We start from the raw sequence: 26,015 nt of genomic DNA on the forward strand, positions 1-26,015 counted from the left end.
GGTACTTCCTCTTTCCCTCCTCTGCCTTGGTCTTCGCTACTCTACAATGGTGAGAGTAAGGTCAGGATTTGGTTGACTTCTTGCTCCTAGCATGAAGTATACAGAAAGAATTCAACCAATGCCCACTGAATGGCTCAGTGTTCAGAAGCAGTTGCAGGGTGCTAGGACTGAATAGTTTGGAGGGAGAGAACATAGAGACCTAGGAGGAAACTTCCTTTTTTTCCAACCCACCAGGCTCCTCTGTTTGGTGAGAAAACCTAAGAGGAACATGTGGTTCTATATTTTTAAATCCTTAACTTAAGCCTTTTCTTCACTCTTCCTGCTCTGTTTATTTTAGATGAGTTCAGGCAACAGGATCAAAACAAATGTGAACTAGTGGCCAAGGGGCTCAAATAAATTCTGAGAGAATCACAATACTAACATGCCACTACACAAGGAAGAAAATATTTAGGGCTTCACCCAGTGCTCTGCACAAAGAGTGTGCTGCCAAATGCTCGGAAAATTATTCTATTCTTAAATGTGTTTGATGGAGAGTTTTGTTTTGTTTTTAAAGTAATTTTAAGTCTACACATGGCTAATGAAAACAAAGAAGCTTTGGGATGAGAATAAACAGTACCCTTCTTTTTCTTTCTTTTTAATCTTAACAATTTAATCTAATTTGCAGAACAGTATACACAATGGAGAGAGGAGATAAAAACACATAAAGGCTTGTATCTATTGATATATTCTAAAACTAGTGCTTTCTAGTTATTCACACTGGAACATAAAGTAGGTATATTTACAATGCAAGTTAGTCTAGGAGTCCTTCTCTAAATATTTTTGACCTATGAAAAAATAAATTAGAGCCATCTGGTGGCATGGTGGTTAAGGTTGCTGAATCTCACATGGCTGACTATGTGGTTCAAGTCCCAGATCTAGCAACTTGAGAAACATGCTGGGCATGTCTGTGTGTCCAAATACCGAGAGGAGAATGGAGATGAAGCAAATGTGAGGTGACCAACCCCCTCTAGGGGATGCTTTCTCATCTCTCCTCTCTAGTAATTACATGCATTCTGTATCGAATTTTAAAAAGAAAGAAAGGACATAATCAAATTATCTCTCTACCTCACTCACCATTCAAAAGTAATCTTAACCTGTTAATGCATTTCCCCTTTAAAGACCAAGTTCTGTTCCCACAATTAGGTTGCTAAATGAAATTGGTCAATAAGTGAGGAGCTTAAAGGCAGATGTATCCTGGCACCATAGGTTATAAATTTTTCAATAGATATCATGCGACACCACACTAGAATTATGTAATTCTATCCAAAAAACATACATTAGATAAGTGCCAAAAAGTGACAAGACACAGCATAAACAATAATATAAATCTGGTATTATTATTTTTATTTATTTAGAATACTACTATGGGTGTGCAATGAAGTACAGATTTATAAATGAAATATGTAGTCCTGTGTGATTTCACATGCTTTGAGTAGTGAAAACTAACTGAAGAAAGAGACAAAGACTGAGAAGGGGGATTCCTGAAACTCATACAGACTAGAAAATGACTTTGCTCTGGAGAACTAGTCATAAATCCAAACAGTTGTTAAACAGGTAGGTTGTTAAGTGAGTTGAACTCAGGATTTCAGACTCTTAAGCCTTTTTTGGGTAAAGAATTATTTAATTTAATTTAATTTATTATTATTATTATTTTATTTGACTAGAGAAAGAGAGACAGAGGGAAAGCAAGAAAGCAAGCCACCAGGTCTGGGATTTGAACTAAAGTGAGCCACGTAGAAGTCCAGTGCCTTAACCACCAGGCCACCTGCTGGCACTCCAAATCCCTTTTTACCAAGGACTTTTCTTCAAAGAGCATTAGGTCTATAAGGGCCTGTGACCCCAGGAAGATGGAGTCAAGATAGTTCCTATGATAGAGACTGGCAGTCCGAGTCTTAATAGTATTGATTTGGAGCAAATCTAATCTTATTTTCCTTTGGCATTCACAATCCTTTCAGAGATGCTATATCCTATGTTTTGGAACCATCTGTTCTCTTCTTGAAAGTTATGGGATGGGAAGTAGCTCTCATATTTCAGACTAAGTCTTTCTTCCCTGTGAGCCTAGAAACAAATGACCAATACCTAAAATGCACACTTCAGGGAAACTAAACTAGTTTTTAAAATCTAATTTTATTAAATGTGCCCTGAGCCCTGAGCCAGGCTCTTTACATATATGTAGATTTAATCCTCTAAACAAGCCTATGAGGAACATCTTACCCCTATTTTACTAAATAAACTGGGGCTCAGACAAGTTAGCAAGCTTATCAAGATCCAAACACCACAAGTAAGTGGGAAGGGAAAAAAATCCCTTTTTCTTAGACTCCAAAGCTGATGCTTTTAAGCCATAGAATACTCTTATAAAAATGAAGAATCCTGTGACCATCCCCCCTGGGGGGTGATTTCTCGCTTTCTGTCTCTATGTCTCTGTCTGGCGAGTGCACGTGCCTTATAGTGAAAAATCTCTCCAAAAAAAAAAAAAAAAAAGAATATTTGTGTAATTCCTTTTACATCCACCCAATTAAAAATTGAAGTATTTATTAAGTAATTATTGCACAGTATAATAGCTAAGAACACAAGCACTAGAGTCTGATTGTCCAGGTTCAACTTCCTCTTTCGCTGTGTGACATTGGGCAAGTTACTTAACCACTCTGCATCTCAGTCTTCTCAAGCGCAACATGGATCATATCAATAGGGGATTGTTGATAGGGCCCATATGAGTGTGGTGAAATTTTAATGTTCTTTCCCTCCTCTGCCTTGGTCTTCGCTACTCTACAATGGTGAGAGTAAGGTCAGGATTTGGTTGACTTCTTGCTCCTAGCATGAAGTATACAGAAAGAATTCAACCAATGCCCACTGAATGGCTCAGTGTTCAGAAGCAGTTGCAGGGTGCTAGGACTGAATAGTTTGGAGGGAGAGAACATAGAGACCTAGGAGGAAACTTCCTTTTTTTCCAACCCACCAGGCTCCTCTGTTTGGTGAGAAAACCTAAGAGGAACATGTGGTTCTATATTTTTAAATCCTTAACTTAAGCCTTTTCTTCACTCTTCCTGCTCTGTTTATTTTAGATGAGTTCAGGCAACAGGATCAAAACAAATGTGAACTAGTGGCCAAGGGGCTCAAATAAATTCTGAGAGAATCACAATACTAACATGCCACTACACGAGGAAGAAAATATTTAGGGCTTCACCCAGTGCTCTGCACAAAGAGTGTGCTGCCAAATGCTCGGAAAATTATTCTATTCTTAAATGTGTTTGATGGAGAGTTTTGTTTTGTTTTTAAAGTAATTTTAAGTCTACACATGGCTAATGAAAACAAAGAAGCTTTGGGATGAGAATAAACAGTACCCTTCTTTTTCTTTCTTTTTAATCTTAACAATTTAATCTAATTTGCAGAACAGTATACACAATGGAGAGAGGAGATAAAAACACATAAAGGCTTGTATCTATTGATATATTCTAAAACTAGTGCTTTCTAGTTATTCACACTGGAACATAAAGTAGGTATATTTACAATGCAAGTTAGTCTAGGAGTCCTTCTCTAAATATTTTTGACCTATGAAAAAATAAATTAGAGCCATCTGGTGGCATGGTGGTTAAGGTTGCTGAATCTCACATGGCTGACTATGTGGTTCAAGTCCCAGATCTAGCAACTTGAGAAACATGCTGGGCATGTCTGTGTGTCCAAATACCGAGAGGAGAATGGAGATGAAGCAAATGTGAGGTGACCAACCCCCTCTAGGGGATGCTTTCTCATCTCTCCTCTCTAGTAATTACATGCATTCTGTATCGAATTTTAAAAAGAAAGAAAGGACATAATCAAATTATCTCTCTACCTCACTCACCATTCAAAAGTAATCTTAACCTGTTAATGCATTTCCCCTTTAAAGACCAAGTTCTGTTCCCACAATTAGGTTGCTAAATGAAATTGGTCAATAAGTGAGGAGCTTAAAGGCAGATGTATCCTGGCACCATAGGTTATAAATTTTTCAATAGATATCATGCGACACCACACTAGAATTATGTAATTCTATCCAAAAAACATACATTAGATAAGTGCCAAAAAGTGACAAGACACAGCATAAACAATAATATAAATCTGGTATTATTATTTTTATTTATTTAGAATACTACTATGGGTGTGCAATGAAGTACAGATTTATAAATGAAATATGTAGTCCTGTGTGATTTCACATGCTTTGAGTAGTGAAAACTAACTGAAGAAAGAGACAAAGACTGAGAAGGGGGATTCCTGAAACTCATACAGACTAGAAAATGACTTTGCTCTGGAGAACTAGTCATAAATCCAAACAGTTGTTAAACAGGTAGGTTGTTAAGTGAGTTGAACTCAGGATTTCAGACTCTTAAGCCTTTTTTGGGTAAAGAATTATTTAATTTAATTTAATTTATTATTATTATTATTTTATTTGACTAGAGAAAGAGAGACAGAGGGAAAGCAAGAAAGCAAGCCACCAGGTCTGGGATTTGAACTAAAGTGAGCCACGTAGAAGTCCAGTGCCTTAACCACCAGGCCACCTGCTGGCACTCCAAATCCCTTTTTACCAAGGACTTTTCTTCAAAGAGCATTAGGTCTATAAGGGCCTGTGACCCCAGGAAGATGGAGTCAAGATAGTTCCTATGATAGAGACTGGCAGTCCGAGTCTTAATAGTATTGATTTGGAGCAAATCTAATCTTATTTTCCTTTGGCATTCACAATCCTTTCAGAGATGCTATATCCTATGTTTTGGAACCATCTGTTCTCTTCTTGAAAGTTATGGGATGGGAAGTAGCTCTCATATTTCAGACTAAGTCTTTCTTCCCTGTGAGCCTAGAAACAAATGACCAATACCTAAAATGCACACTTCAGGGAAACTAAACTAGTTTTTAAAATCTAATTTTATTAAATGTGCCCTGAGCCCTGAGCCAGGCTCTTTACATATATGTAGATTTAATCCTCTAAACAAGCCTATGAGGAACATCTTACCCCTATTTTACTAAATAAACTGGGGCTCAGACAAGTTAGCAAGCTTATCAAGATCCAAACACCACAAGTAAGTGGGAAGGGAAAAAAATCCCTTTTTCTTAGACTCCAAAGCTGATGCTTTTAAGCCATAGAATACTCTTATAAAAATGAAGAATCCTGGGACCAGCAGTTAGCGTAATGGCTATGTCGCTGGACTCCCACGTAGTAGACCGCAGTTCGCGTCCCGGACCCAGTGGATTAAAACTCACGCTGGGCGCGTGTGTGCGTGCCCAAGATCCTGAGAGGAGAATGGAGGAGAAGGGATTGCGGTGTGGCCATCCCCCCTGGGGGGTGATTTTCACTTTCTGTCTCTCTGCCTCTCTGTCTGGCGAGCGCACGCGTCCTATAGCAAAAACCTCTATTAAAAAAAAAAAAGAATCCTATGATAACGCCAATGACCACCACCCCTTCTAGGTTCAGGCTGCTGCAAGGAGCCATCAGATTTACTTGATAAGATACCTTGGTTGACCCTATTCTTATCTGAATAAGTGGCCAAACCCTCTTTCTAACTTTCTCAGAACATTTATTCCATTTCACAGCTTAACACATGGAAACAGAGTAGAGCCTCTCTTTCACAGGCTGGGACCCCAGCTCTCTGTGTTGGGTTTTCCAGAGGTCCAGATACATCAACCCAATCATTCAGTTTTTGCTTCATTCCAGGGATGACTACCTTATTCTGAGAGCAGGTCGGGCAAGTCCATAACTTCAGCCATCAGCAGCTGGACGTGTGAGGCTTGGCCTTTCAAAACTGAGTATTAATTGCTCCAGGTCACTAGAAGCAAGGTATCAGCTGAACTACTGTGGCCGCACTGTGTGTCCATAAATAAGTATTTATTACTGTAATTCTCTTATTTTTAAAAATAGCATTCACTTTGTGAATTTAGAAGCTATTATATAATATATAATATCTACTTAATTACTCTATTGTCTAAAATGAAAGCTCCATGAGAGCAATGACTTGTCTCAGTTACTGCTGTTATTACCAGCACCTAGCAGTGTCTGCCATACAGCAGGCATTCAGCAATATTTGAAGAAAGAGACAAAAATTAATTTTATATGATAATAATGATGATGACAATCACTATTGCTTTATGTGCCAAGCACTGTTTCAAGTCTCTATCTTTTTTTTTTTTTAAAGAGGATTTTGTCATAGGAGTTTGTGCTCACCAGAGAGAGAGATAGTGTGAAATAACCTCCCAGGGGAATGGCCACACCACAATCCCTTTTCTTTTTGGGATCCTGGGCACGCATGCACACATACCTGGTGTGATTTTTCAAGCCACTGGGTCTGGGACTTGAACCACAGTTGGCCATGTGTGAGTCCAGCACCATAACCACCCCACTATCAACCTGGGTTTATAGATAAGGATATTGAGGCACAGGGAATAAAAATGATTTGCCCAAAGTCACAACTAGTAAAGCCAGGATTTGAACCAAGACGGTCTTGATCAATAGTCCCTATTCATAACCACATGCTAAGTGCTTCTCATTAATTCCTTTTATGGATGAGTAATGGGAAATAGAATATAGGCTTTCGAATCAAACAAACTATGCGTTGGATTCCAAGTCTAGTATTTCCTAGCTGTGTGACCTTGGGCAAACTACTTAGGCTACATAGAGCTTCTTCTTCAAAATAGGAATAAAAAGACCTGCTTCCTAGAGTTATGAGGTTTAATGAGCTAACCTAACTAATGTATCTTTTTTGCAAAGCCTGACACATACACTATAAAGGGTCGCTATTATTGTGATGTATCATTGTTAACTGCGTGGTACAGAGAGCAAATGACATAAAGGAGTCTAGATGAAAGAAGAATTACTGAGGAATTACAGATGAGTCATAGTGATCAGGAAAAGTTTCGTGTAAATAGACATATTCAAGATTTAATCTCAAAGTTATAGAACTGTGGTTGTAAGCCATAGCAGTATCCAAAACCAGTCTTTATGACAAGGGGGTTTGGGGTCTAATACAGCACTCCCAGGCTAGAGGGACCTGATGGGAACATATTATGAACAGCCTGACAGTCAACTACTTCATCCACTCAGTTAATTACTGAACACCTACCAGGTACCAGGCACAAAGATTCCTCCCTTCCCCCTTATTGTTGAGGTAGGGTGGAACATAGACAAATCAGCAATTGATTACGCAGCATGGAGGGCCAATGATGGAAGAATGCTGACCATACTCAGAGGGAGCTCCAACTGAGAGTGAGTTAGGTAAGCCTTTCTGATTGAGATAGGCCTCCCAGCTGTCTCATGAAGCCAGGTGAAGACAGCAGAAGGATATTGGAGAACAAGGGTTCTCAGTCTCCTAGCTGATGAACACAGATAGGGCGCAGCATGGTTCACTTCCACAGTGGAGCATGAATGGAAGGCAGAGAACTGCAGATAGGCCCTAGAAAGGAAAGCAAGTTGAGCCAGAGGATCTCCTGGGCCTTGTGAAGGTGGTCAGACTTGATTTTGAGCTACACATCAACTGAGTAGCCATCTCTGAGATCTTATCTCAACTGTGTGCCTATACCAAACACACTGTTCCTCCATGCAATACAAACAAAACAGCACTGGGAGAGAAAGAAAGAATACATTGTTTTATAGGCTCTCTAGAATTTTCATCAGGGCCCTGTTTTCTTCCTGATTAGCCCACAGACATTTTTAGTACTAATGTAGTATGTCACTACTTCATGATACTGTTTCCCTTTTGTGCTCTAAAGCCACTTTAAATTCAACACTTCAACAAATGTTATTCCCCCCCTCCCCCCCACAGTACTCAGAACAACTTGGTAAATATTTGCTAAATTGGGCTGGATACATCAAGCGACTACAGTGTAAGGTAACACTGAGCCAAGAGGCAAGGCTGGGGCCCAGGGATAGGAGGAGATAAAAAGACCACTATCATGGTTACCCTCAGCCTCAATAAACTTGAAATTCTGATGATGCTAAAGAACATGTACATGACAATAATATTCATACCCCAAGGTAGACTGTAGTGTGCTGTATTCTCTCAGGAGTAGACTTTCCAGATGGTGGTGGTGGTGGGGGGTCTGAATTCTAATTCCCACATCACTTTCAGCAGACAGCCAGCTCTTCACCATATAGTAAGTGCTCAATAAGTATTTATCCAACAGATCTATTTAAGCCTCACAACCCTGAGTGGTATTAATCATTTTCCAAATGTGGAAACTGAGGTTCATAGAGGTAATGTGACTTGCTTGAGGTTATAAGGCAATAAATGTCATAATAAAAGTGACAACAATAACAATAATTATTATTTTCCATTCTAAGGAAGCCTGCCCTCCATTTATTATTTTCCAAATATGTCTGCCGCTTTTCATACTCTAATGGAAAATGTCCCCTCTAGTTGAATTAAACTTGAAGTTTGCAATTTGAATTCTTGAGCTCTCATTGGCTTTTCTTAGCTGCCAGTTTTAGGAGCTCCAAAAGGCACTGAATGGCTTTAGGACAGATGGATCTACCCACATTGCAGGTAAGGACATCTGTGCAGAGTAAAAATGTATATAGTGCTTCTTTAGTACAAAAGTTTCCCAGTACTCACCCCACTCCCTCCCTGAGCCCTAGATGAGGATTAATCCGACTTCCATTTAATTCCATAAATCTTTATTGAATGCCTAATATGTTCCTGGCACTTTTTTGAGTGCCTGTCCTATTTCCTGTTGTGATTAAATCAAGTCTTTTTCATCTTCACACATAGTAAAACCCCAAGGGCAGCTAATAAACCCTCAAGGGCAGAGACTGACTGAGTCACTTATCTTTGTGGGGGGAGTGCTATCACATAGTAGGCATTTAAATACATTTTCATAAAACTGAATAAATCTTTTAAATTTTGCTCTGGAATCAGAAAGACCTGGGTTCAAATAAAATCCTGGTCCAACCAATCACTGGCTGTGTACCTTAGTTTACCTTCCAAAACCTCAGTTAGCTTATCCATTGAAGAGAAAATCAACATTCATCTTTGAAGATTGTTCTAAGGATTAAAAAAGATGGTGTTTATAAGGCACAGCATCTAAATCAGTAAGAAATGAAAGCTAATCTTATTATTTCTAGTCCTACCTCTACATAATATCCATTACTTATTATTATCATTACTATTATTATTACTTTGTAGGTATAGCTAGGTAGCACAGCCAAGAAATAAAATTTACTAATTAATACATACATTAATTAATATAGAGTTCCAACATATACTGTGTTGGCATCATAAGTTTTCAAAGATTTAGAATACAATGCTTCATATTAAATCTAAAATAACTAAAAGTCAGCCTTTTTTTAATAATATGGAAGATACTAGAGATCTTGCCACATTATTGCTCTGAAGAAGAGTTGATGATTCTATTTCCTTTGAATGATACAGAGTTCACTATCATCCAGAACAATGTTTCTTGAACTTTTTTGACCATGACCCAACAAAGTAAAAAACACAAAACTAAGAAATATGTTGAACACAACTTCATATTACAACTCAGAATAGAGGCAACTAAAACAAAAGTTGCATGAAATATTTTACTTACCTTTATAAGTAACCGTCACTGATATTTTCTATTTTATTTCATTCAATCATTCCATTTTTTTTTAATGCTGGTCAAAACCCAATAGAATAACTATATATAAAACTAGAACTTAGTAATTCAGTAATATTTTTATCCTGCCAATTAGAAGGTATCAAGGATAAAGTTTAACCAATCTTCCCATTAAGTCGTGAAGTTGTATTAATTACATTTTACATATTAAGAAGCTGAAAAGGGTTAAGTGACGTGGGCTAAACTCCTACAAGTTGGTGATAGATCCTAGATTCACAAATCTTCTGACCTTGTAGTTTAGTCTCTTAAAAAAAAAAGCCCCCAAACCTCCATAAAAACCACACTATGATAACTTAATTCCATAAACATTCATTGAGTACTTACTGTGTACTAGACATTGAAATAAGAGGGCATTTAATGCGATATCTTTGCCTCCGGGGCCAAGAGACAACCAAACAAGACAAGAATGATTTGGTTCATGCACTTAGAAGGCTGAAGCAGGTACATTTTATACTAAAGAAAATAAGCTTATTCCCGACCCGCCACCATATACTCTCCGGCTAAATGCTATCTGGCAAAATGAGCACCTGTACCTGCTGGTGAAGAATGTAGTGTACTCCTCTAATGGCACATTACTTTACGATCTGAATTAAAGTGGATATTTTTCCTCTTACTGTTTTCTGGCACTGTAATCCTAAAAGCAGTCTTTAATGTGACTTCACCAATAAGCATCGTCATAAGATTATGACCAGAGGAGTGCTCTAATGCCAATTCCCTCTAAACAACCTGATATCTAATTTAGAGTCATCTTTAAGGTGACTTCAAATTCTGAGAAATCATGACTTACTAAAGACAAGTCTTGACCATGCAAAGAAACAGCAATTTTCTGATCTAAGATACCTCATAGCTACCAATACAAAGTTAAAAGCAAGTTAAAACACCTGAAGCATCCTAAACCTTAGCTTTTACCTGTCTTTCTAGTTTCACCTTTACAGATTCTACGCTAAATTCACATCAGATTATTTATGATTCCTTAAGAAAGCCCTGTACATTTCCATCCCCATGCCTTTACTCATACAATTCCCTCCACGTAAAATTTCACTCTCTCTCTCTCTCTTTTTTTTTCTTCTTGCCTATCCAGCTTTCCCAGTGCTGCTCAAAAGGCATTTCCTCTCTGAGGCTTTTTCTGCTTCTCGTAACAAGAGCTAATGTCTCCCTCTTCTGTATTTTGTATCTCCTCCTCTGAGACATTGTCCACATTTTGCCTGTCATTATCTACTATATTAAAATAGGTTTTAAACACTATGACATTCCAGGAGGCACCTAGAATGCGGTTTATATACAACAGACATGCAATATATATTTGCTGAGGCCACACTGAAAAATGTGATCTAGAAGAAGAATTACCTTTTTTTCTCCCCAAGAATAGTAAATGCTGGTCATGTTGGACATATCCTCCAACACTCTGGAGTGAGGACTTCTGAGTTTTCTAAACATGTGATCTCCGGCAAATGGCTTAGCTGTCTTTTTCATAAAAAGGGGTTAATAGTAACTGCCCCAATTACAGTAAAGAGATCAAACTGACGTCATAAGGCAAAAATTATACAATGCTGAGTGAATATGAGATATGATCTCCATGGTCACAGAATTGTGCTGGGAACAGTAGAGTTCTAGAATTAAACTTGCTTCCCTGTTCTTGGAAAATTGATATAGGCTAATAGTTCATGAAGAATACTCTTAAGATTGTATAATCGCATGTCCGTGTCTGTAAAGTTTACTAACCAAGAGACCTGTTCAGGGTTCTTTCTAAAGCTATCCTTAGCTTGAAGTGTTTTATTTTTTTCCTTCCTGTGGAAGGTCTCAAGACAGAAATGTTAAAAAAAGAAGAAACTGAGATTTAAGTTGAGTTAAGTATGGATGAATTTTTAATTTTTTATAATACAAAATGCCTATTTAGCAATGAGGTCCAAAGAACATCCACCTGTCCCCTAACTGCCAATTTGCTCAAATCACGTATCCAATCATCTACTTTTAGTCTTTCATTAAAAGATGTGAGGTTATTATATGTTCAAATATAAAGAAACGTCTTTTATATCACCTTTCTCCAAACTCAAGCCTCCATTGTTTTTTTAAACAAATGTATTTCTACCCATACAAATGCATCCCAGAAATCAACCAAATTCTTCCAGAGATCTTACATATCACATAGAAAGTATATAAACATACATCTGCAAAATCCTTAGGAGATTCTTGGTGAAGCCTTGAAACAGACTCATGTAGAAAGGGAAAAGCTCTAGTGTCAGTTCCACGGTGAAGGTTTAAAAAAAAAATCTTAGGGCCTACAAAATAGCATTTGGGGAGACAGATCAACTTATAACCACTTTCCCTAGTTTCAAGTAATAAATTAAAGAAAAAAGTTTCCTCTTCACATCCATGGTAGTGTGATGTGGAATTTAACAATGATGACAATTAAACAATGCTACGTGGCTGGATGGTGGTGCTGTGGTAAAACGCCACATTCTGCAAGGCTGACCCACATAGAAAGGTTTCTGATTTGCATCCTGAGACTTTCCTGGGTATGGGAAGCATACGTGCCCACACTGGCTGGTACTGAGAATGGATCATGGCATCAAAACCCTTTTAAGGGTGCTATCACTCTTATCTCAATCTATCACTCTTGAAAAGAATGAATGAATAAACTAAAAAGATAGCAAAACAATGTTCTAAGGTTACACTTTCAGTTTAAATCTTAGAATTCTTTAGGAACTGTTCATATTATTTCTCCATCTTCAGTGGTAACAGCAACAGGTCCCAATTTAGAACAGTCTGTGAATTTGTTTATTGTGCCTATTTATTTACCCCTCTAGAGTCTTGGAAAACAGGTACAAAGCTAGGTTTGGCCAGCCAGTGTCAGTCTTGATATCATCCACTACCCCTTCCCAAATGTGTGTAATCAAGAACCCCTATGTCGAGGCCTTTGTGGTACTTTTCCTTCCTTCTCTCTCTCTCTCTCTCTCTTTAAGTGGGAGGGTAATAAATCGAGGGCCAGCATTCTGCTCACATCTCACAAATCTCTTCAGTCAATCCGATCACTTCTAGAGCTGTTTACACTGCCAAAGTCATCCATCATCCTGCCTCACCAAGCAGAAGAAGGAAAACTGATGGCAAGTTAGAAAAATCTCATTAAGCCACTTTTGCCTCAACCTCTTCACCACTCTGTGATCATAGAGCTTCAAAACTCAGCCTATTGGTAAAACAAAGAGGATAGAGGGAAAACAAAAAACAAACAAACAAACAAAAACTGATATGGTAAAGGGGAAAAACTAGCTCTAAAGCAAGTTGGTTTCTGGATAAAAGCCAAATAACTCACAAGTTACAAACAGAAACAATATGGCCATATCAGTTAAACTTGACCAATTTTTTATTTTCTGGTTGATTTTTACATTTCCTAAAATGTTCCTTAATGAAATTAAGAAAAATAGTTATAATTAACTTCATCATCACCTTTTATTTTCTTTTAATGACTAAATCCTAAGTAATTCTAATTCAAAGGAGATGATGGATGCACCTTGAAGTCACACAAATTCAAGGAAGTTATCAGTTTGTGTTAAAAACCACTGTGTATCACCTCCCCTTGACATGCTGGGGAGAGAACGGAGACTGTGAAGGTAGCATGCAGTGTCACTTCCCAGGACATCTGGCATGGGCAGATGGGCCTCTTCCGGGAGAAGGGGCTTTGCCAGAAGACAGAAAGACTGACAGACTGAAAGAGACCTAACATCCTTTAAGCACCTTCAATTTCAGGTCCTATGTATGATGAGTGCCTTCAAATATTGTCTCATCTGATTCTCATAGAAACCGTATGAGTCAGACATTATCATCCCCATCTTAGAGGTAAAGAAATAGAGGCTTAGAAAGTTGCAGTACCTCATCCAGTTATTAACTGGATAAGTCAAGATTTTAATTTAAGTCCTTCAGACTCTGAAGCCCTTCACACTTGTCGGTTTGATAAGACACAGAACAATCTTCCAGAGAGGCTAGCTTGTCCAGGCACATCGTGAAGGCCCTGTGAGGCCAGAGGCCATGGACTCTGAGCTGGCCTTTCTAACAAAGGCATGGTAATAGTGGTATGTAATACAAATAAAATTTTCTTATATGTGTGTAAGTCAATATAAGATCTTTTTAGCCCCATCTGCACACTGGCTCTCCAGGTCCTCATCACAATAACCAGGTTGATTTCAAGATTGGAACCTTTTCCACTACAGAGGCAATTAAAATATAATCAAGCTAGAAAGTTATCCTCCCCCAAAGCCACCTAAAACAGAGCAACTCCAAAATAAAGGCAATTTACATATTTTAGTCCAAATTAAAAAGTAAAAGCTAAGGATTCCCTTTTAATATCCTGAATAATAAATGCACATTTATGTAAAGCTTCCTTTGGGGAATGGTTACTATGAGGACAACTTTCCCAATATTATTCATAAATATCACTTTTGTTTTGGTGTTACAGTAAGAATCTGGACTTGTGGGAATTATACTGTCTGTACCCAGTGCATCAACAGAGATAATTAATGTTAAAGACATGTACAATATCCAGAATTTTAGATATGTAGTTGGCCATATTACAAAAAGTAACATAAGAAAGGATGAGTCAAATCTGGTCAAAATCACAAATTGCAGACTTAGTCGTTTACTCCATTTTAAGTGAGTACTTTCCTAATGAAAGTTTCATTAGTAAAGATTGCAAGTTGTCAGCCTTTCCACTACAGACTTTTAAATAGCACTTAGAGCTTAAGTTTATCATTAGAGCTGTATTTACTACTGCTGCATCTTCAAAAGGGGCATTCAAAAAAAAAAAAAAAAAGTTCAACTCAGCCTGTTATTTTTCATGTACAAATTAGAAAGCAAACTTTTAAGGGGAAGCCATTATTGGCATACCTCGCTATAAACCAGAGGTCACAGCTGTCTATCCATACCACACACACACACACACACACACACACACACACACATAGTACATGGTTTCTAAATGTGTATGATAAAATAACTATGATTTCTGCTCCACTAGCACACTTCCAATTTGTACATGGGCATGCCAACAGGTCACTATCTGCTCAGGTGTCCCTGGATGGTAACAGAGGAAAAGGTATTCCAAGCATCATTTCTGTCAGAAACAAGGCATTCATATTTCTAAAAAATTAACAGGTTCCAGCCCAAGTTTCATGGACAGCTGATGGTAAGACAAATTCTCTTTAATGGCCAAAGTTGACTTCTTCTTGAGAGTAGACATCTGGATACATCAAACCTTATAGACAAAAATGTGTAGAAGATCTTTTATTTCTGTCTTTTGGAGTCAAACACAAGCTCTTGTAAGTACAAAAGGAAAAACATTCACTTACTTGAATGTTCTGACAGAAATTTTCTAATGACACAAACCTCTCTGTGTAATATACAACCTTCAGACCCCTGAAATATCCCAACTTTATCTCCAGTCACAGGGATTTATCCTCTCTGTCTTTTGAACAGTGTCAGAAAAAAAGGAAAAAGAAATAGTGATGCCAAATTCCACATTCCAAAAAATGCACACAGTAAGTCCTCAATAAATACATCTTCATCCAACAATGAATGACAGCCAGCCTCTGCTATGAACACTGTTGGCAAAACAACTTCAAGGTTTAGTTGTTACAAGAGAGTAGACAACAACAGAGGATAACTGATGCATAGAAGCAGGAGAGGTCTGGATGCCACGAAGTGCAGATAGAGGAAACCTCTGTGCTGTGGTGTGTTTTCCAGATTCGCCATCTTGGCTGGAATGGCTTCTCTGCTTCCCCATATCCTAAAAAAAGGACTGAACTTCCTATAGAAAAAATATTTATAAATTACATTTTTATAGTTTAAAATTAATAACTGTAAAATTAAACTAGAGTTTAAATGTTACGTTTCAAACTAAGAGTCCAAGGGAGGTTATTTTCAGGAGAGACGTATGAAATATATATAAAAAAATCACGTATACTAGCTTTCATTTTACTCTTGTGATTAAAAAGAAGGCTTCCCAAAAATGACAAAAAATGATGCACAACAATTATACTCATTATTATGTGTGTGTGTGTGTGTGTGTGTGTATATATATATATATACATATATGACATTTTACTGCTTTCTCAACCAAAACATATGTAAGAATTCCTTTATGGCTCTCAGCATTTCATTACCCTTGCAGGACAGGGGAGGGTGTCCTTATCGATGGGAGAAATATCTCTGATGCTAGATACAACAAGAATCTGAATAACGAGCATCTCCAAAGTGAAAAATGGTCAGTCTTAAAATAGTCTGGGTGAAGGCGAAGGTGTGGGGAGGAAGAATGAGATAGAGATGGCGATAGAGACAGAGAGACAGCGAGAAAGCCACCAGCCTATCAAGAGCACTGACACAGCATAAGTTATTTCTTAATGAATGCACAAAGAACAGCATAAATATTACCATTAAACAGAGTGGATATGAACATCCAAAGCAAACTAGCTGGCTGATTGCTTTATTTTTTGTTCTCTTATAACAATTTTATTTCCAAAGTACTTGATTCCTAACACTGATGCTCCAAAGCTATTGTGAACACACTGCCTGAATACTTAATGAAGTAAACAACAAACAAAATGGTTCCTCTTTGGTGCCCCCAGCTACCATCCCAAACTGGATATAATTAAAGGTGTGAACAAGCAAGCAAGGAAGTAATGAACCTGCAAAGTCAAGGTTCTGGGAAATCATCGGGTATTCCGCACTGCACCAGTTCAAATTTATCACTCATTATCTCCTATACCGGAAAGGAACTGATCCACATGTTGGTACCCCTCTCCACTCTTGTCCTCCAGCCTCCTCCTCCTGACTTCCCCCTTCATCCCTATATACCTAATTTAAGACAATTACTGCTTGTGACAACTCTTACCCACCCACAGACCACCTTTTGTCCACCCTTATAGACCTATAAAAGCCCCCTGTCCCTAAAAGCCCTATAACAGCTCTCTACCTTTAAAAGATGCTGAGATTTCAAAGATACAAAGCTGTTCCTAAAACACACACACACAAACACACACACTTACTAAACAAAGCACAGAATGCTGACACAGCCACCTTCCCTCCTCCTTATTTTTACCAATGGTAAAAGACTAGGTTCAAATGTCCCAAAGAAAACAACTGTCCCTCCCTGTACATATGTACACACACACACACACACGCACACACACACACTTTAATTTACATGTAACTTCTTGATTCAAAGAGCAGCTTTGAGCTTACAAATATTGTTATGGATTCGCACATTTATAGTTTCGTTTTTTTTTTTTTCATTTATAGTTTATTAAGTGGCAGTTAAAGGAAGGTGTTTGGTTACTAATGGAAGTCTGAAGGGTTGGATATATCTTTTTTGATGAATATTTAAAGCTTCCTATTTTTCTAATAAGATAATTCTTATTGGAGTTCTTGAGAAGGCACTCCAGACCCAGTTTGGTTTTCTTTCCATTTATAGATGCACATATACTTGCAAGTACATGTGAATACACATTTGATAATACCAAATAAGGAAAGGCAGGAATCCACATACACACTTAGATGGATGCACACAGTGTCTCTCTCCCTCTCTTTCTCACACACATACTTTCCACGTATCCATCAAATGAATGGGAGAAGAGATAGTAGGCAATGAAACATTGACTTTACTTTCAAAAGGGGAATTGAACAATTCTGGAAATTCGACTGGAAAATATTAAGATAAAGTCTTGAGAATGTTCATATCCCTTCCTACCCCACCAAACTCCCAATGACATTGGGGAAAAAAATGCTGCAATGCAGCATTTCCAAGCGCACTCATATATCTAGCATCCACTGGTCAGCTCACTAACAAATGTACATATTAAGTGTCCAGACATATAGATTAAGTGCCTGGTGGCCACAGATCACTGGAACTGATAAAGAAATTTGTCAAGGCCAAAGTACTTCTGTTCACATACAATGACCTCTGTCAAGATCACAATTCCATACTTGCGGTACACACAGATCATTTGTTCCACTAAAATATATATATATATATATGTATATAGTATAAGGAATTATGGTGCCAAGGGCTGAAGGAAGCAGCATATCTCTTCATGGGAGAAATGATATTTAGTCCACATACAGAAAGAGAAGCCACTCACAGTAAGGAGACAAGTGCAAAGGAAGAAATCAAACTAAAGAAAAGGACTTGGCCTGAGGAAGCTCTTTCATTGTTCATAGTAACTTTAACTTGAGAAAAACACCTCAGTTCACCCTGAAATCCTTTTAGAGATATTGAACACACGAACACATAAAGCATGATTCTTGCAATGATTTCTAGATTTGAAATTTCAAATAGATTTTCCCAATAGAAATCCTGTTTAAAATATCTGAAGTCTAGCATGTCCCAAAGCCTATTTCAAGACTCAGTTTAGAGCTAAAATGCAAACAAATAGTTTCTCTTTCTTTTAAAAAAGGTCCTGTTGTTACTACCTCACAACAATCTGTCCTTCCACTCTTAATGAAACCCTAGTATTCAAAAGACCAAGGAAGGGCCATAAGGAGAAAAAAAGTTTTAAGGCTTTGCGCAAACCATCAAACAGAGCCAGCCCATCTATATCTGGCCAGAAGGATGACTTGAATGAATGGCAGTTAGGAATGAATGGGACTGAGATCACAAATGCATGGTTAGGTTGTTTGTTAGGTTTTAAAAAGCGAGATATTAAAATCGTCTCGTAAATCAATGATTCTGAAAGTAATGTTTCAGCTACTTCCCCACCTATGTTCATTTTACCTTTTTGAAAATTTAAATACTAAATGATTTAGCCATGATAATACTATGAGATATATGGACATTCTAACCATTCAAACTGTGATGTAGTCGGATGATTTTTGAAGAAATAATTCCAATCAAATTTTCACTTCTTAAAAAATACACACTTAGCCTTGTGAGGCCATAAAGGCACACCTCCACATGCAGGTAATAGGCATTAATATTTTTAAGACAAAGAAGCGAGAAAGGTCAGCAGCAGAACCACGTGTCTTTTTTACAATCAAGCCAAGATGATAGTTTTTTATGAAAATTATTTTTTCCCTAACCAAAAATTGTCATTTAATTCTTGGGAGAAAAAAGTACACTGGAGATCATTTTAAAAGGCCCATTCTGTTTTTAAAAGTGACATATGTTTATATACTCAGGATATGGGAGCAAGGTTCAAGTATAAGACAAAAAAGTTTGTTTGTCCCTTAAGAGTTGAAACAAAAATTCTAAATCTCCAAATAAGAAAACAAAGCAAAAATAAGCATTTGTAAGGATTAAGAATGGGAAGGGGAATAAGGTGTGGAGATTTGCAATGAGGAGAGTAAAAATTAAGGGTAATTTTAATAAAGCCAATTACATTTCCTAACCTTTTGTTGTATTTCAAGACTTTTAAAATATCTCACTTTTGCATTTCAAATTACAGACCTAATCATGATCTATTTTGTCCCTCAGGAAGAAACAATAACAGATCATTATTTCATTTGTTCTTATGCTACCTCCTATTCACTTAAGTACTATACCTTTCAGTCCTCTGGTATCCACCATCATGGGTAAAAGAGACTACTAGTAAAACACTTAGAGAGAAAAAATGAGAGGTGCCTACCACCCGGCACATGCATGGGTCCCAGACGTTCAGAGACATGGAGAGAAAAAAAAAATCAGCTTTTTACTCAGTTTATGCCAAGACCAGAACCAAGAACAAATACCAAATGAAAGGCAGTGGTTATGAGGGTGTAGCTTGATAGATCCTGTGCCTGGAAGCATAGGGAGGGACGGGAAGCAAAAGGCTAGGGTACAGCTCTCCATTTATTATTTTTTAAAGTAATTTCTACTTGGGATATAAAATAAGAGATACAATGAACTCCCCAGAACTATAGTATCAACATATGATTTTGTAAAAATACCAGTATCACCTAACACAAAATCACTGCTTAGGGTAAATCTATTCTACTTATATATTTTTTTCTATGAATATTTGCTGGAAATTTCTAAGAAATCATTTGCAGAACCTATCAGCTGTGGGAGTTCACTATTATGCTTCCGTCAACTTCATTCAATATAATTTACATTTTTTTCAAATGGCCTCACAGGATTCCTTGCGATTTTTTGCACGTACAATTTCACAGCAGGGAAAAGGGGAAAAGAGAGGAAAAAAAAAAGGCAAGATTCCCTTTTCTCCCTTCCCCCTCTCCTCTGTTTTTTAAAAAAAAAAAAAAAAAAAAAAAAAGGAAAGAAAAAATCAGGGGAGACAGAACAGATGCTTAAAAACAGATTTCTAAAAATCACTGTAAACCAGAGTTAGAAATGTAATTAACACCTATTTATAAAGAATAATTAAAGTTGGGCCGGCCACAAAGAACAGCAAAGATAATCGAGGTCCTGTCCCCCCCCTCCCCTTTTTTTTTTTTTACACTGTTTGCAGTGTGTTCTCATGATAGCCACCTGCTCCCTACTCGGCTTCTCCTCTGTTCGTTTCCCCGGCAACCTTTCATTGGGTTTTCCTCCCAGCTATCGCTTTCAGTTGGGCTGCTCGGTCTAATCTTATTTGTTTTACACCCATCAAAACAAGCAGCCAGACAAAGGCAATCCTCTAAGAATGGGAAAAAGACCACAGCTTTGTTATAACATCTATGCAGAGCGAAAAGTCCTCCCCAGGCTTTTCTAGCAAAAATTAAGTGAGATGGATATGAATTTACAGCCTCACCTCCCCCCCCCCAATCCAGCCCTGAAACCCCGTGAAAGCTACTGCTGGTGAAAATTCAAAGTCGAAGTGGGCACTCATGGCATCTGATCGTGCCATTTTGTACCATATCTTTAGGGTCAACATCAGGCAACAGGAGCGGCACTCAAGGAGTTTCCCTGCTTCTTTTTTCAGAAAAAGATGATGCTAAAAATAGATTTACTACTTCGGCAGAAAGGTTTTCCACTTCCCCTTCCACATCCCAAAGTCCTGTTTCACAATTGCATCTGCTGGTACTGAATCTCACCTCCTCCACCCCATTCCCAGCCTTCCTCATCACTCCTAACACGAGACTGAAAAAGAAATGTGCCTTTAACTTTAACAGTCGTGTAATTCCGCTGAAGGCTCAGAGAGGTGGTGGACACGCCAGCCAACGGTGACGGTGACATTGTGATTGTCAAAAAAGACACCAATCTTGCTTGGCTAAAATGTGTGTTCGATGGAAGAGGCAGTGTGTGTGCCTTGTGTGCATGCAGTGCCATTACACTTGGAGATGGATTCTGGTTTTCAGAAAAGAGAAATACTAACAAACACACACACACACAGACGATCAGCACAGTGATTTACGATGCACAGTCCACCATCCTGTCTCTCTCTCTCTCTCACACACACACACACACACACACACACACACACACACACACACACACGACTGGAACCTCCAAGCTGCCTTCCTCTTTTCACTTACCATCTTCAAGCCATTCCACTCCATCTGTGATCAGAAGAAGATGGACCCTCACACAGTGTGTCAAAAGCGGAAAGGAACGTTATGTAAAAGCTGACATTCCTTCTTACAGAGCGGCTGCCCAGAGAAGGAAGCAACAACTCCACACGCCAGGCACCGCTACACATACAAGCCGCCTCCTCTTTTTTATGAGGTCATGACAGGAAACTCTTTGAAATACAAGATGCAGCATTTACTGAAGCCCAAATAAATCACTCTCTTTGCCGTTTTGACTGCGCAGTCCCCCGAAACACAACTGCCCATCTCAACGTTCAGTATCCTGGAGCTGCCTCTCGAGGTTTAAATTTCCAGCACGCAAATGGAGAGATTCCTAACCCTGCTGCATCCACTCCCAGCCCCACAAAACCCAGGCACGTAGACAACCCCCCTTACCCTTACAAAAAGAAAACCCTTCCTTTGCCATTATGGTCTCAAGTAATAAAAACCTCTTTCAATAAACCAGCAATTATTTTAGTCTAGTTCCCCCAACCCCCACCTTTATGTTGAAGGGAAAACTGACAACGACCTGTTAAAAATGACAATCTGTCTCCCCACTGCTTTTCAATAAAAGGACCTACCCGCACTCTCTACACAAAAGAGATAGTAAATGTAGGAACCAAACAGCAGCAGAGAACTAAACTCTTGTGCAAGCATAAGACTGGTCAAGGTGTAGATGCTTTTCTTCCCTCCAGCAACACAAACAACAGATTATAAATCTAGTCATAGCTACCATAACCATTCTTATTGGCAAATATTGGGTCTTGCAGAGCTTCGACTCTTCTCTTAAAATTTGAAAAGGTTTCAGAATATATTTTTTAAATGACTACTATTGTTATATATATTTAAAGATCCACAAAACACAGTGCGGATGATTGCAAAGTAAATCAATTAGTGGGGAGGGGGGCAGGGGTGGGAGAGAAAGAAAAAAAAAAGAAAGAAAAGGAGCAGTGAGCTGAGACCCCCGATTCTAGGATGTAGATAAGAACAACTGAACAGAGCCTTGCTGAAATTGGCTCGAAGCTTCCCCTTTTTACATCCATTTATGGGACCATCTGTCAGCTGAAGCCAGGATCTGATTGGCTGGGGAAACGAAAGGAGGCGTTGCAACATCAGGTGCTATTTAAATTAGCTACTGCCAGATTGACGATGTTAATGATTTGGTGACCTCTACAACAACAGAGACCAGATTTCTGAACTGCTCCTTGTGTCTGGTAATTAAGGCCCGGCTAAAGCAACAACAGCCATACTTGTATTTTTACCTTTTCCCTCCTCCTAGCTCAAAAGTACTGTAACAACTGCAGGTCACTGGAGGCTTGCAAACCTTAACAGTGGGAGTGTCCTCCCTTCCCAGTCCTGAGGGCTGCACCATCCCACCCCTCTGATGGAGGGCTTTTTCAGTGTGGAATATTTTCAACCACCTTATCTTTCTCGACAGTTGCTTTCTAGCGAAATGCATATTTAATGATCTGCCTCTAGGCTTAAAGATACAACAAAAGCACTTTAATGTGCTAACACATCTACATTTTAACTTTATTATTTCCCAATATTGCTGATTTTTAGAAGTAATGCTCCTTCTGCAGCTAACATGGACAACATTTCAAGAGCCAGCAAGTTTTGAATTAGGCTTGCTCAGTGAACTAGGTTCATGTAAGTTTGCCTCAGAAAACTCTTTCCTAATAAACAAAAAGGAGAAAAAAACTGAGAGGGCGGTGGGGGGGGGGCAGCTGTCAGCTTATACCTTTCTGCCTTCTGTCTGAGTGTTTCAAAACAGAGAATGATGAATGATTTATTTAAATGAATTTATTTCTCAACTTGGAAAGGGGCATGATCTAAATTTTTTAAAAATCCACTAAAATCCATTCTCTCTTAGCTTTCCCTAAAAAAAACTTTAGAGAAAAGTAAAACATGCTTTTGACAACAGCCTCATTTGATAACCTGAGCAGAATGCACATCTGGCTTAATTGAACAAGTGATTTTGTTTCTTCCCTGGAACGGATGTCTTTTTTTTTTTTTTTTCCTTTGGCCTCTTAAAACATTTGCAAAGAGACATTTAGCAAGTGTGTGGTGACATATGCATTCGTCTGCCTATATTATACATTTCATAACTTCTACCCTACCAGGCCTTCAGTAATGTATATTGTTTTTCTCTGGTTTGTGTTTTTAAAGAGGCTTACTTGAAAAGTTTATGCCTCACACCTATTCAAAAAGGCTTACTTATCACTATTCCTTTAATTCATAATTCAACCAATTTGTTCTTCAATAAATGCACACAGGTAATAAATATTACCAAAGACATAATTCAGCATAATCTTTAATCTCTGGCTGGAGCTGACAGCAAGCTAGGACTAGGCAGAGTAGAAATAAGGCCAAACAATATGCTATACCTCTGGGCACCAAAGTCCAAGAGTAAACGGTCTTGTAGAAAAATTATTAGAAAAGAAAACAACTTTTACTTGTTTAAAGATTAAAACTATTCTAAGCTACTGTTTCATGAACACACAAACAAACATACGCACACATGCACTCTAAAAAAATACAGATACACCACAATACAATAAGTGGTGGGTACACTGCATGAACTATTAAACTTGATTATAAATAAGTGTATTAGAAATGAAAATACATGAAAAACAAAAGTACAAATATCAAATCTATAATCTCTTCAAGTGGAACAATACTGAAGTAAACTTTTAAAATAATTTCTTCAGCAAATGTATAAAGAGACCTATGAGTCACAATACTACTACAATATCTGTTGAACTGGGTACTAGGGGTGAATTCACAAGTTAAAGTGCCCTAAGTGGCTCAACATATGTACACAGAGTAGGTGCATGTGCCCCAAATCAACAACAGAAACTCCGAGTGCGAACTCGAAATATAAAAATATTGTGGGAAGTAAACATTGACACACTACTGATAGACACACAAATTCAAAACAGTTTGTTTGGAACAAAATATTTACTTGGTATTTTTCTGGAGGTTATAAAAGAGTTATAAAAAGCCCTTTTCTTCCCATCCATACTAACCTCAGCATACTCGATGAACCATAAATTAATGCCAGGTATAACCAAAAGCTATTCTGACCACTTTTCCTAAACAGTAACTATATATTACAGTATAAATAATTAGCTAGCTTCTCCAGGTTTAAAAATCCATGCACTTTGTATATTGATCACTTCTCCAAAAACCTCTACTCGAAAGTCTTTCAACAGAATCCTCAAACAAATGCACAAATGTCCTCAGAGGCCTTTTCTCTAAAGACAAAGGCAGAATCCTATTGTTGGGAAAAGTCAACCTTATTATCGCATTTCCAATAGTTCCATTCATTTTTCAGAGTGAGGGGCTGACCGCTACATCAGTGGTGTGACATTTGTAAAGCAACAGATTCTCAATATATTATCTCAAGAATCAGGCAGGCGAGTCTCCCAGTCATGCATGATTTTTTTTTTCTTTTTTCTGCCACAATCCACCACCACAGAAAGAAACTTGTCTCACTCAAGCAGCTAAGGCAACCTAAAAATGATATCCCAGAGCTGTGGGACTGCCAGCGCCGCTGTATCCCTCTTACCATAAATGAGCAGTTTCTTGACTCATTAATAACAATTTCCCTTAAAAGAAGTAATCTCATATCAGTCAGCCCCTCGCCACCATGCACACATCCCAAAGGTTGCAGATATCTCAGCATCAGTTGCCGGCAGCCAGCTTTCCCACACAGAGTCCAGATGGACTGTACCAGAAGCCAATTCAGCGTTAATAACTACCTACTCCGCGCAGTGGAGAAGCCTTACGTGGCACAATGGGCTAGGAAACAGCAGCCGGCTGAAACTGCAAATAAAAAAGACAACCAAATTCTCCAAAAGCACCAAAAGGAACAAACAGAAATGGAAGCGTAAATTGAATTTCCTTGACTTCCACGAGGGGAAAAAAAAAAAAAAAAGAAAGAATCCTTCATAAACATAGGAGAAAAAAATGAAGGGGGGGGAAAACAGATGCTGCCCAGAAAAAAGTGACAAAATATTACCTCATTATTTAACAAAGCAGCATTAAGCGTCCTGCTGATTTCAAACATCTTGCCACAGATTTTGTTTTAAGAGAAACAGATAGAATCCTTTGCAAAGCACTCCGTCTGCAAAGGGTTCTTCAATTTTCTTGCGCGCCACGGAACAGTCAATATATTATTTCCCTAGAGTTCGCACATTAAAACCTCTAGTCAGTGAGCTGAATTTTCCTCTTATCTCTCACACAGTAGACTCCTGTTATATGTACTGCTCTCTTTGCAAGAGCAGCCTGCCCCAAACATGGCTGGTGTTTAAACTACTCTTTAAAGTAACAGTTCACTATATAACCACCAGGTGGGTAGAGTGCACAGATTCAAATGAACCATCTTAAAAGACTGTTTTCTTTCTTTCTTTTTTTTTTTCTCCCTTGGAATAGCTTTTGGGTGTAGGATGTGACATGAGAAATGCCAGCATCCTAACAGGCAAGGCTGTCTCTCACTGTATCTTGTCAAAATAAATAAATAAAATTCCTTCTCTTGACTTAAAGCGAGGAAACACAACAAAACAGAACACCACCAATTCTATTAAGAACTGTGAAGAATGAAACACAAACAAGCTTTGTTTCATTTAGCAAAGGATGAACAGGAAAAATACAATCAACACAGAGCAAGGGGAAAAGCCAAAAACCCCACGTAAATATTTTCCTTCAGCAAAAAATAGAAAAATATTCACACACATGATGAAAACCCATTCAAAAGTGTGCATGGGGACAAAACACGTACAAGATGGAGGCAAGAATTTAAGGCTGCAACTTTTCTTCTGAGTGAAACATTAGGCTTATTGGATAGGTCTTTCATGATAGGAAATAACCAAATGCTTAAAAGTGAAAATCTGGGGGTG

The 26,015-nt window shown here is 38.2% G+C and overlaps 1 protein-coding gene across 9 annotated transcripts in view; it reads right to left on the reverse strand.

Annotated features, from left to right (window-relative positions):
* The window catches only part of ELAVL4 (ELAV like RNA binding protein 4), a 204,161-nt gene that overhangs the window by 78,737 nt on the left and 99,409 nt on the right, over positions 1-26,015 (reverse strand). For 2 of the 9 annotated variants that reach the window (XM_006147262.2, XM_014587361.1), the window contains exon 1: positions 21,848-22,078. The exons of 1 other annotated variant lie outside the window; for it this stretch is intronic. In XM_006147262.2, coding sequence (XP_006147324.1) covers positions 21,848-21,856 — 9 coding nt within the window. In that variant the 5' untranslated portion in view covers positions 21,857-22,078. Of the gene's footprint in view, positions 1-10,995; positions 11,220-21,081; positions 21,273-21,847; positions 22,079-25,138; positions 25,280-26,015 lie in introns of those variants that run through there. 6 more of the 9 variants (XM_006147261.2, XM_014587362.1, XM_006147258.1 and 3 more) reach the window with 4 other exon arrangements.

This window comes from Tupaia chinensis, unplaced genomic scaffold (genome assembly GCF_000334495.1).
Source record: "Tupaia chinensis unplaced genomic scaffold, TupChi_1.0 Scaffold000207_1, whole genome shotgun sequence".
Classification (NCBI taxonomy): domain Eukaryota; kingdom Metazoa; phylum Chordata; class Mammalia; order Scandentia; family Tupaiidae; genus Tupaia; species Tupaia belangeri.